Source organism: Paroedura picta, chromosome 3 (genome assembly GCF_049243985.1).
Source record: "Paroedura picta isolate Pp20150507F chromosome 3, Ppicta_v3.0, whole genome shotgun sequence".
Lineage (NCBI taxonomy): Eukaryota > Metazoa > Chordata > Lepidosauria > Squamata > Gekkonidae > Paroedura > Paroedura picta.
In genome coordinates, this window is record NC_135371.1 from 153,795,185 (window position 1) to 153,807,378 (window position 12,194).

General features: G+C 45.3%; 1 protein-coding gene across 2 annotated transcripts in view; it reads right to left on the reverse strand.

Annotated features, from left to right (window-relative positions):
- Positions 1–11,609, reverse strand: part of CRLF3 (cytokine receptor like factor 3) — a 42,270-nt gene extending 30,661 nt beyond the window's left edge. For both annotated transcript variants that reach the window (XR_013229557.1, XM_077328734.1), the window contains exons 1-2: positions 11,409–11,609; positions 1,945–2,152 (exon numbers count right to left, since the gene is read on the reverse strand). Coding sequence is in view for 1 of the 2 variants with exons in the window: in XM_077328734.1 (XP_077184849.1) it covers positions 1,945–2,152; positions 11,409–11,525 (325 nt within the window). In the remaining variant the exon portion in view is untranslated. The remainder of the gene's footprint in view (positions 1–1,944; positions 2,153–11,408) is intronic.
- Positions 11,610–12,194: the final 585 nt, after the last annotated feature.

A 12,194-nucleotide genomic window follows, 5' to 3' on the forward strand; every position in this document is an offset into this window, starting at 1 on the left:
TCAGCCCTACTCCCCACCTCCACCCCACTGGCAGCCTAGGCATTTAATTAGGAGGCCAAGTTGCCTCTGAGTGTGAACTATAGTCCTTAGTATGGATTTATATAAATGTATTTGCTTTATGTTTTATATATGCTGGACTTCATTTATGCTTTGCTTTCTCTCCAATGGGACCAAAGCAGCTTATGTAATTCTCCTCCTCTCCATTTTATCCTCACAACAGCTCTGTGAAATAGGTTAAACTCACCCAAGGTCACCAAGCAATAGATTCAGGATGGAGAAAAGGAGATACTTCTTCACTCAATCTGTGATTAAAATGTGGAATTTGCTTTCAGAAGATGTAGTGACGACCACAGGCATAAACAGCTTTACAAGGGAATTAGATTCATGGAGGATAGGCCTATCAGTTACTGGCCAGGCTGGCCAACAGGAACCTCCATATTCAGAAGCAGTAAACCTCTGAATCACAGGGCCAAGGAGGAGCATCAGGGGAAGGCCTTGGCATCCATACCCAATTGTTGGCCCTCCAGAGTAACTGGGTGGCCACTGTGTGAGAATGCTGGAGTAGATGGACCATTGTCTGATTCAGCAGAGCTCTTCTTTATGTTCTTAGGTTCTCTGACCTTCTGCAACAGATGATGGGGATGTGGGGGGGGGGGCAGATTCCAGCCTGTGCATGTCACAGTTTGTTGCATCCAACCCAATGGCATTAAACAATGGTAGGTGAAAGCATCCAAATTCAGAGAGTCAGTACAAAACCGTATAGTGGTTAATCAATTCCATACAGGACAGGATAGAGACAGTGGTGACTTTGTGTATCACTGAATAGCATGCAGAATGAGGAGAGCAGAGGCTGAGCATGTCTAAAGGTTTAGTCCCAAGCATTTCCAGTTAAAGGATCTCCACAGTACCAAGAAAGAGCTCTCACTGAGAGCGGAGGTGCTTGGCCAACAACTACATAGTAGAGTTAACCAAACATGATGCATGGTGCAATAGTGTTTCCCTACACTGGCTCTGTTACACCACTTGATGTTTAAAGGGAGGGGGCAGGAGGACATCATGTCCTGCAATGTTTTAAACAGAGCTTTACGAGGGGTGGAAGACTGGCAGCCACACATCCCACAGATATGTAATTCAGCCCACAGACTCTGGAACGCTGCCACTCCTGCACTAGTCACCCCACCACCAATCTAAATCTGTTTACGAGAGCTCTTTATCTCCTTGTGTTTTACTCTTAACCCCCCCCAGACAAAACCATTCTGTAGATATGTGCTCAGCTTCATTTCAAGATTAAAGCATCCCTTAAGCCTTGAGCCTACTTGTATGTGTCGTGCATTGTGAATTAGTAAATCACATATCCATGCTTCCTCTATATATTTGTGAAACAGCCTGGGGGGTGGGATGTGTTCGGCTGTCCAAGTTGGAAAAGGGCCAATCTCCTGTCCTCCATCCCTGGACTCTAGCCTCTTTGCTCTCAGACGCACCTCAGTGCCTGGAGCCAGCAGCAGGTAAGGGGAGAGGGCCCTGGGCAAAGGGTTGTGGTGGAGGGCCTGCTAAAGAGGGCCTCTTGGCCTGCTAAGGTGGGCCTCCTAATGAGGGCCTCCCAGCCTGCTGGCTGCCTGCTAAGGAGCTCTGTCCTGGGCCTGCTAACAAGCTGGCCAGCCCCCGCTCACCCCACTTGATCCCGCTGCGAGCTGCAGCCGAAAGCCACCTTAAGCTGCCTGGCCGGGGGCCAGGGGAGGGGGCCCTTTCAAGGCCCGTTTTTAGGAATGGGCTTTGAAGCTAGTATTATTAAATAAAAGTGCATTTTTACACTTTTCTTTCTTTTAACAAAATGCACCTTTTATTTATTTATTTATTTATTTTTATTTATTTATTTAGATTTATATACCGCCCTCCCCGAAGGCTCAGGGGAGAGACAACTGTTTTAAAGAGACAACCTCCTACCTTCCCGGACAAGTTCATCAGCTGTATTGACTCCATGTTCTATTAGCTTCTGGCACTCATCCAACGGCTTGATGCTGTCCTGTTCTATCGCATCCACTTCCTTTAGCAAGGACACCAGCCTCTCATCCAGCAGTTTCCTCAGGGTCCCCTTCAAATCATTAAAATGTTGCTCCAGTACATCCCTCGTCAGAGCCGCACTCTCTTTGATCTGGAGGAAGAGAAAGGAATGTCAGGTCCTGGGAGGGTTGCATGCAGTAAAGCCAAGCAGGCTTCTACTATTCTGAGTCCAGGTGTCTCCTATTTGTAAGCAGCAAGGGGTATCAACATTCATCAGCTATTCTGGAACAATGAACGTCCTTACCAGCTTTCGTATTTTGCTCCCTTACAAAACTGTTCAAAATCTAGACTCCTAAGAGACATAAACCCATGCCAAGTAACTAAAATCAGTACATTTCGCAGAGGATTCACTGAGAGGTTCTTGCAAGAGCAACTAATGAAAAGTTTCTATGATTCTAAGTTTTAATCAAGGTATGAGCTTTTGCATCCATGTTTGTATCTGAAGAAGTGTGCATGCACATAAAAGCTTATGCCTTGATTCAAACTTTGTTCTGTTCAAATATACTTTGGTATAGAAAGCAAAAATTAAACCCAGGCAGTTTCCTGAGTCTGAGGATCTAGCTCATAATTCAAAACCCAAAAACTCAGCCATGTTAAGAATTAGAAAGTCTCTGCAGAACTAATTTATTTCAGTCCCCAAACATTTAGGGTTGGCTGAAATGTGAACACTGCATGCAGACAACCCTCTCAGATCTGTTTATTAAAGAAATTTGAGTATATTTTTAACTGAAATGCAATTCAATAGATTTGCAATACAAAAACAACAACAACAACTATAGAAATGAGTCATTTGGCTTTAATTCTAAAAAAGTGTTTGACATCCATCTGGGAGCCATTCTAGCCAGCTCTCCTGAATCACAGTAAGTGTGATGTCTGTGCAGGACAATCTTCTTGCACGAAATCAGTTTTAGATATTCACAGATGGGGGCCACATGTCACAATGACATACATAGATAATAATACTAATGAAAACTTCCCACTCTACCTTTTATTGTTGCTATTACTATGGGAAAGTATCACAACAATACAAACGACAGATTACAGTAACATCAGGGAGGAATGTACAATTCATTCCAAATCAAACATTTTGTGTTTCAGTGCAGAAATTTTGACAGAAACTGTCAGCAAAACTAATTGAACCTATGTAGTTGATACATTTTTGTACAGAGGAATGTGTTTTCGTACATGCCTCCTCCTGGCCAGAGAGCGAAATGAATTGTAACACACTCACATGAACACAATATCTGACTGTCCTCCAGGATACTATTGTTGTTGTTGTTAGTTGCGAAGTTGTGTCCGACCCATTGCGACCCCATGGACAATGATCCTCCAGGCCTTCCTGTCCTCTACCATTCCCCGGAGTCCATTTAAGTTTGCACCTACTGCTTCAGTGACTCCATCCAGCCACCTTATTCTCTGTCGTCCCCTTCTTCTTTTGCCCTCAATCGCTCCCAGCATTAGGCTCTTCTCCAGGGAGTCCTTCCTTCTCATGAGGTGGCCAAAGTATTTGAGTTTCATCTTCAGGATCTGGCCTTCTAAGGAGCAGTCAGGGCTGATCTCCTCTAGGACTGACCAGTTTGTTCGCCTTGCAGTCCAAGGGACTCGCAAGAGTCTTCTCCAGCACCAGAGTTCAAAAGCCTCAATTCTTTGACACTCGGCCTTCCTTATGGTCCAACTTTCGCAGCCATACATTGCAACTGGGAATACCATAGCCTTGACTAGACACACTTTTGTTGGCAGGGTGATGTCTCTGCTTTTTAGGATGCTGTCTAGATTTGCCATAGCTTTCCTCCCCAGGAGCAAGCGTCTTTTAATTTCTTTGCTGCAGTCCCCAGGATACTATAGAGCTCCTGCTTTTGCACAGAGAGCTTATTGAGTCAATTTACTTGTTACTTTCTCTCCACCTTAACAGGTTGAAATTTATCTCTAAGTGCAAGTCACAATACCATTCTGTTTTATGAGGCTATCAAAATCAATGGCAGTTAAAACGTTCTGATTAATTTTACAGCTACTGTAAGAAGACAGCTTGAAAACTGAATATATAATGAAATGAAAAGCATGAAATGGCTTAGCTGGTGAGAAATTCCCCACAAGCACAGAAACGCTGCAGAGATGTCAGCCAGATATAACTTCTGATCTTCACAGGATGCTCTTGGGTTATAAAAAACTAACTTCCTCTTTGAGCTGCATTCAGAGGGCTTTGAAGTCCCTGTGAAGTTGGACTTTTCTTCATTTGTTATTTCAGTTCATCATCAGAAGAAAAAAGGAAGTGTTTGGGCACATGCAAGAAACAGAGGTGGCAGGAAGGGAGGAACTCTATCTTTGAATCTTCTAGTTCTATTACAGGCAGTACCTGTAGCCTGCTATGCAAGGCAAAAGAGATCACAGGATCAAATGCAAGGAGTTCTAGATTGCATCACCACTAATCATAGTGTATGTTAATTTCTTTTAAGGAAAAAGAGGTGTTGCAGCGGCTCAAGACAGCGAAACTGTACTCGCCACTGCACACTGCAAAGACCAGGATAAGGAAATAAAATATGGGTGAAGAGTACATGGGGTAAGATATAAGTAAAAAAAGGTAAAGGTATCCCCTGTGCAAGCACCGGGTCATGCCTGACCCTTGGGGTGACGCCCTCTAGCGTTTTCATGGCAGACTCAGTACGGGGTGGTTTGCCAGTGCCTTCCCCAGTCATGACCGTTTACCCCCCAGCAAGCTGGGTACTCATTTTACCGACCTCGGAAGGATGGAAGGCTGAGTCAACCTTGAGCCGGCTGCTGGGATTGAACTCCCAGCCTCATGGGCAAAGCTTTCAGACTGCATATCTGCTGCCTTACCACTCTGCGCCACAAGAGGCTCTAAGATATAAGTATAGCGACATTAAGTCAATTGCACTGGCACGATACTACAAACACAATGCACAAGTATGAATTTACTGGGATGAGCTGCATGCATGCAAAAATTAATTGTGGTTTTTTTATTATGGGAATCAGTCTGGAAAATCCATGGGCTTTCCATCTTGTTCTCAGGTGAAAAAGGAATGCTACTGCAGCAAACCATATTTTGTTGTTTTCTGCTCTCTAAATCAAGATCCCAAAACACTGGTTTCTAGGACAAATAAACCACAGTTTATAGTCTGGATGAAACAACAAAAAATGGTTTGTTGCATAAGCAGGAGCATTTCATTTCCTAACCATACACAATAAGAGGGAGAAGGAGGGAGGGAGGAGAGGAAATATGCAAGCACTAGGCACATTGCCAGAATAGAGTCACCTGAAACTCGAGCAGAGTCGCCTGAAACTCAGCCCCTCCAAGACGGAGGTCCTGTGGTTGGGCTGTAGGGGAGCAGACCAGGAAGCGCGCTTGCCCTCTCTGGCCGGGATGCAAATTAAGATCACGTCTCAGGCCAGAAACCTGTGGGTGACCATGGATGCCTCACTAACACTTGAGGCACAGGTCAAACAGGTAGCTAGCCAGGCATTTTTCCATCTCCGCCAGGCTCGGCTACTAGCGCCCTATTTGCCCTCTGAACACTTGGCCACAGTGATCCATGTAACGGTCACCTCCAGATTAGATTTCTGTAAATTGCTCTACACTGGCCTGCCTCTGGGCTTGATCCGGAAACTGCAACTGGTCCAAAATGTGGCTGCTAGGGTCCTCATGGCTACACTTTGGAGGGCACATATCCAGCCAGTGCTGAGGCAGCTGCATTAGCTACCTGTTATCTTCCGGATCAGGTTCATGTTTTGGTTTTGACCCAGTGTATATGAGGGACCGCCTATCGCCCTACGCCCCCCGCAGGGCCTTACGCTCTGCAGGGGCTAACCTATTGGTCATTCCCGGTCCCAAGGAAGCTCGCCTGGCCTTGACCAGGGCCAGGGCCTTTTCGGTCCTGGCCCCAACCTGGTGGAATGAGCTCCCGGAAGAGCTGCGGGCCCTGCGGGAATTGTCACATTCCGCAGGGCCTGCAAGACGGAGCTCTTCCACCAGGCTTTCGGTTGAGGCCAGGCAGCAAGAAGATCTAGCCCCCCTTACAAATGTGATGGTTGTGTCTGTCATCTGCCCCCTCCCTTTCCCTTCTTAGGGGGTGTGGAATTGGGTTAGCTATACTGAATTTTGCCGTCATTCTTGTTGTAACTTTTGTATTAATTGTAATATGTTTTATTATGCTTTTATTGTTTTAGGGGATTGGTTTTTATGTGACCCGCCTCGAGCCTCCGGGGGGAGGCGGGATATAAATTTAATAATAATAATAATAATAATAATAATAATAATAATAATAATAATAATAATAATAATAATAATAATAAACAACCTTGGTTTCTTGTAAAACCTGCAAAAGACACAAATACTGAAGTCCACAATCCAAATAGACCACAGAGTGCAATACAGCAGATGCAACATTTGTGGGCTGCCACAGTGTTAGGTAGAGGAGGGTGACAAATAGCCACTTGCTGGTTAATTACATCAAACCTCCAGATCAAACTAATAACAAATAGTGCACTAGGAACTTCTGTGCATTTATTTGTAAGGTCTGGCTAGATATGCTTGCAAATTAATTCACTAACAAAACCAGCATTTAGGCATCTCAAAGCAGCTTACAATTGCTTTCCTTTCCTCTCCCCACAACAGATGCCCTGTGAGGCTGAGAGAACTCTAACAGAACTGCTCTGCAAGAACAGCCATAACAGAACTATGACTAGCCCAAGATCACCCTACTGGTTATATGTGGAGGAGTGGAGAATTAAACCCAGATCTCCATATTAGAGGCCACCTCTCTTATTGGTTTTGAGCAATGTCCTGAAGCCTGGGGCCTAGGGAGCTCATAACTAGTAAGGACAACAATAATGTAATCTGAGTGAGGCAAGAAGTTTTCTTTAGGACATAAGGTTCGAGTATATAACATGAGATCCTTTCATTAGTGATCCTTTGATTGCTAGCTCTGCGGCTCCAGAATTCCTAGAGTATCTAGGTCGGGGGTCCTCAACCCCCGGTCTGTGGCCCGGTACTGGCCGCGCCTGCCTCCCCCCCCCCCGCAGCGAGAAGCTTGCCAGGCCGCGAGCAAAACAATGTGGTGCAGTAAATGAGGTTGTTAAAGCGAGGTTGGTTCAAGGTTACCCAAAGAACATTACGGTTGATAAGGAATGCATTTTTCCCTAAGGAAAATTTGGCACTCTCACTGTTTCCGCACTAGCTGCACTGCTTGGATTTGCATTGTTAAAGGGCCACCTTTTCTGTTCCTTTCTGCATTAAAATCCACCTTTCCATGCACAGATCCATATTGCCCTCTAACTTACTACATAGTTAAGGATTCCAAGTTAAAGCAATTTCATTCTTTAAGATGGAATCTAATTCAGGGGTGCCCAATGGAGAAATGCCTGCATTTGGGTATTCCTCATAGTCGTCATTTTGTCCTTTGTGAATGCTCCTTTCCTTGTTGCCATCCTCACTCTCTCCCTCATCCCTTTGTCCCGAAAATCTGACTTTAAAAAAAGAGGGTAATTGCGTTACAACGCTGTTTCTAACTATTAAAAATTAGTGTCAGTCTTGTTCATCACGCTGCAGCAGTGTTGTAACACAATAACCTATGCTTTAAAAAAAATCACATCCAGTATACTTGGGGAGAGGCGATAGAGGGCACAGACTGGTGGAATTAAGGGGCACAATAAAAAGAAAGATCCAAGCTGGCACCATTTTTAAAAAATTGGAAAAAACAAAGGGAGCAAAGCATCATGCAAGGCTGCCCCCTTCTGACTCTCAATGCGGAAAATATATGGCAAATTTCAGTCTGGGAAACAAGGGGAGGAAAGCCCAAATGCAGAAAGCAAACTGTCAATGTGCAGTATCCAATGGAAATCCAAAGCAAGGCTAAAACAAGGTATGTCTCAAATGTGGAAAGACTTCCAGTCTACTGCACCATATTAGCTCTCTGTGGTCTCAAAATTCACATCTATGGTAAATCATGGAATTGCCATATGGTTGCTCATGAAAACCTCCAAATGACAATATTGATACTAATGTACCTATAATTGCCTGGATTAGATGCACAAGTACAAAGTCAAGAACCAACTAGATATTTCCAGCTAACATTTAATCTGGCACTGGCAAAAGGGGTGGTAAAACCAGGTGCCAAGAATCCGAGCCTGCTCAACAGCAAACTGCTGCTGTTAGCAGTTTTGCAATGAAGGTAGGGCTGGGAAATACAATTAGATAGATGAACACAAGCCTTCTTGGCCCACTGCACATGTGGCTCTATTAACTGAAGGCACAGAACTGCACATCTGCCTCCTACAAAAAAAGGCAGATTTCCATCTAAGAAGCATTTTTCATATGTTCCTTTGTTCTTCCCTAGAATAAGTAAATACATAGCACATTTCTGCCTATGTAGAAACTACAACCAGATATGACCATCACATTCAAAACTTAGTCCTGTTGTAACTTATCCATCACCCTTATGTATTCCTGAAACCAGCCCTCTTCATTTGCATTACTTAACAGAGATGGCAAAGGATACTAAGCCTTGGGCTGTCCACATAGTCAATAGTTACATCAGTAAGTCAACATATCCATGTTTTTCCTTCAATGATACAATTCCATACTCAATCCTGCCAGGTCTAATATAGATTTTTAACTGGAAAGACACACAAAAGTACGGCTTCACTCTCTCAAGTGTATCTGCTTCCAAGATAGATCTGATTCATTAAATTGGGGAAGTCTAGTCATTGCTCCAGCTCATTAAATGCTGCATGCCAATCTAACAAGAAAAGAAAAAAGGAATAGCAGAAAAGTTTCAGACCTGATACTTTCTCTTGCCCTTTGCTTCCTTAATTTTTATCACATAGGCACTTCTATGTGCCCACATCCTAATAACACACTGGATTAAGTTAAACATCCAGCCGGTACACTAGTTTAGCTGTATATGCTTAAGCAGCCATTTTCAATTTTTGACTATGGAGGAGACCCTGACATTTTTCAGGCTTTGAAGAGCCCCAGAAGTGATGACAGCTGGCCACACCTCCCTGCCACGCCCGCTGAAAGTTATGTGTCACCAGAAGTGACATCATCACTATGTTAACAGGTAGGCTCAAAGAGGACTATGGCGGGGGAGACTGGGCGCAGTTTAATAGGGGAGTAGGCAAGCAGGCTCCGCCCCCTCCCAGAACTCACACATGCCTGGGAGGGGGAACAACGGAAGCAGTTGGTTCCCTAGCTTGTTACCAAGTACATTAAGGCAGGAAGGGAGAGGCCATGAACCCCCTTCCAGAGCTCCTGCAGAACCCTGGGGGTCTACGGACCCCTGGCTGGGAATCCTCATTTTAAAGCAATCCAACTTGCTCATTGGTTGCAGCTCAGAGAAACATATGTTCTGCAAATTTCCCTCCTGGGCATGTACATATTTGTATGTATACAAATTTTCAAAGATGCCTGCAAAACAGCAGCATAAGAGTCTGCAATGCCATCCTTTGCACAACAGGAGAAAAAATCAGCAGATTCCATTTTCGGATGACACAATAAAACATAGTTTTAAAATTAAATTTATTATTTATGCATTACATTTGCCAAAGGCAAATATACCCACTGTCTCAGGGAGAAAATCTACTGAAACTGAGTAAATATCCACAGGATTTGCATTAACTTATTTCATATTTAACTACATTCTAATGCAAGGTCACACTTACTGGGACTGCTTTTAAAAGTTTACAAACTTTATCAATAACTCTGAAATGAATTTTACAATTCTGTTTTTGGAAAGGTACAATCTGCCTTAAACTTCAGATAGATCAAATCTAAAACTTGAAGAAATACAGGAGCTGGCAGGCCTCTCAAACTCCTTCAAACTTCTGCATCTAAAGTAAGTCACCTTGTGTCGCATTCTACTGGTCAAGCTTGGACCTCTCATCACAACCAAATAAGTCCCACTTTTATACAAGGATGGAAACAAACAACTTTGCATATGTGCATTTTTAATTCAATACAATCAGCTACACATACCATTCCCTTGATGCAGTTTGGATTTCAAATACATATATTTAAAATAACACAGTGCTTATTCATCTTCACAATGTCCTAGTGCAGGGGTAGTCAACCTGTGGTCCTCCAGATGTCCATGGACTACAATTGTAATCCATGGACATCTGGAGGACCACAAGTTGACTACCCCTGTCTAGTGTATCCCTTCTAGAAATTAGCAACAGGGCAAGGGGCCTCAAAAATCTCCATAGCCCATAGTCCTGGCCAGAACACAAAGGACATCAGCCTTCAAAACACCATAGAATTATTCTTTCTACACCTTCAGATACCAGTTAACCATCTTACAGATTGAATTGACAGGGAACGGACAACCTAAACTCAGTACTACTGGAGGGACCGATTGGTCCCTCCAGTAGTCTGTCCAGAGGAAGGGGCCAATCGGCACCCTTCCTCATCACGGACACATCCCGCCTCCCAAGCCCTTATCCTTTTATTTAGTCTGCCGCGGGCTGTGTTAAGATGTGTTAAGATATTTAGTCCTGTGTTAAAATAGGGCTTAATCCCAAGTATAGGTAAGTATAAATTTGCAGCCTCACTATCCTGGAAGACAGCATTCGTTTGAATTTGGCAGTGCTGCATGTGAGGCGGCAGATCCGGCCAGACTGACACACTTAGGAAAATAAGGTGGTAGAAAACTGAGGCGAATGAATGGGCAACTTCAGGCAACAGAAGGAGAAATGTGGGGCATCATAGGGTTTTATTGAATTTTATCCATTTGACATGTCGTAAACCGCCCAAAACCTGCTTGCAGAGCGGGGCAGTCTAGAGATTTAATAATTTAATAAATAAAGGTTAAACTTTGCGACACTCTCAGCCTTAGGAAGCCCTCGACAAATCGCAAAACCGTCCAGCAAACGGACTTTCTCTTTGACCTGAAGGCAACATCCCCCGCGGTCCAGAGAGGCTCATTCCATTCTCGTCCTGAGGGATGCTTAGCCCGGGCGAACCTGAGCCGGGCATAGTTTCCCCTGGGGGATTCCTGCTTGCGCCACAGCTGTGGCAAGCCCTTGCGCAGCCGACTCCGACGAGCAAAGCAGCCGCTTGCAAATAACGCTGGAGGGGAGCGGGAGGAGCCCGAGGCTGAGAGCGCCGCCAGCAAGGCGTCCGGGGCCGGAAGGGGCGAGAGGCGGGCAGAGCCCCGCTGCGCCAGGCTCCTCCGAAGGAAGCCCCCCGTGGAACAAGCAGGGCTTCCTCTCAGGACCGCGCCTGGAAACCTCGCCTCGCCTCGCCTAGCCTGGAAGGGCCGGGAAGGAGCACGCGTCCCGCCTCACCGTGGCTGCATCCCGGTCAGCCACGCCTCCCCCCCCCCCCTTCTTACCTGCTGGCGTGCCAGGTGCAGCCCCTTCAGGCGCTGCTGCAGCTCCCGGCGGTAGGTGCGCGCCGCCTCGATGCTCTCGCGAGCCTCTTGCAAGAGCGCCTCCGTTTCCAGCTCCATTCCCCCCGACCGGCGGCGCGCGGCGGCGACGCCAGGCCACGGCGGGCTGACCCACTATTGGCAGCAGCCTCACACCCGGAAGCGGACGACATCCGGGTATCAGGCTAGCAAAAAAAAAGGCGGGGAGGGCGGGTTCCTCTTTTGTTTTCTTTCTTTCTTTCTAAATTGGGATTTTGGACTCCTCACAAGCCTTGGGGTTTAAATTCGTAGGAACGACAAGAGTCCAGTGGCACCTTTAAGTCCAATAAAGTTTTATTCAAGGCGCACACACACTACCTCAGATACAAATGTCATGGGGTGGAAGTTGTCAGTTCGTGCTTATAGGCAAAGTGAGGGAGTAAATTAACATACAGCCTAAGGCAAATGGTCAACGGGTTCCAGAGACAGATGGAGGAAAGCAGCGATTTAGATTTGCTGGCATTCACTTGAGATTGAATTGCATGGGAAACATTCTGGATTCGACAAAGATGTCTCCTAGGATAATAATGGGCAAATTTATAATCAGTTGCTGACAGCGGTTAGCTGAGACCTGTCCATTATACCCCCTTTCTCTCCTTTCAAGCATGGAAGCTTATAAGAACACGGTTTTTGAAAAAAACATGTTGAAACAACACGGTGTGGAAGCTTTGATTCAGGAGGGGAGGAGAAACGTTGCTTTTAAGCCCAGCT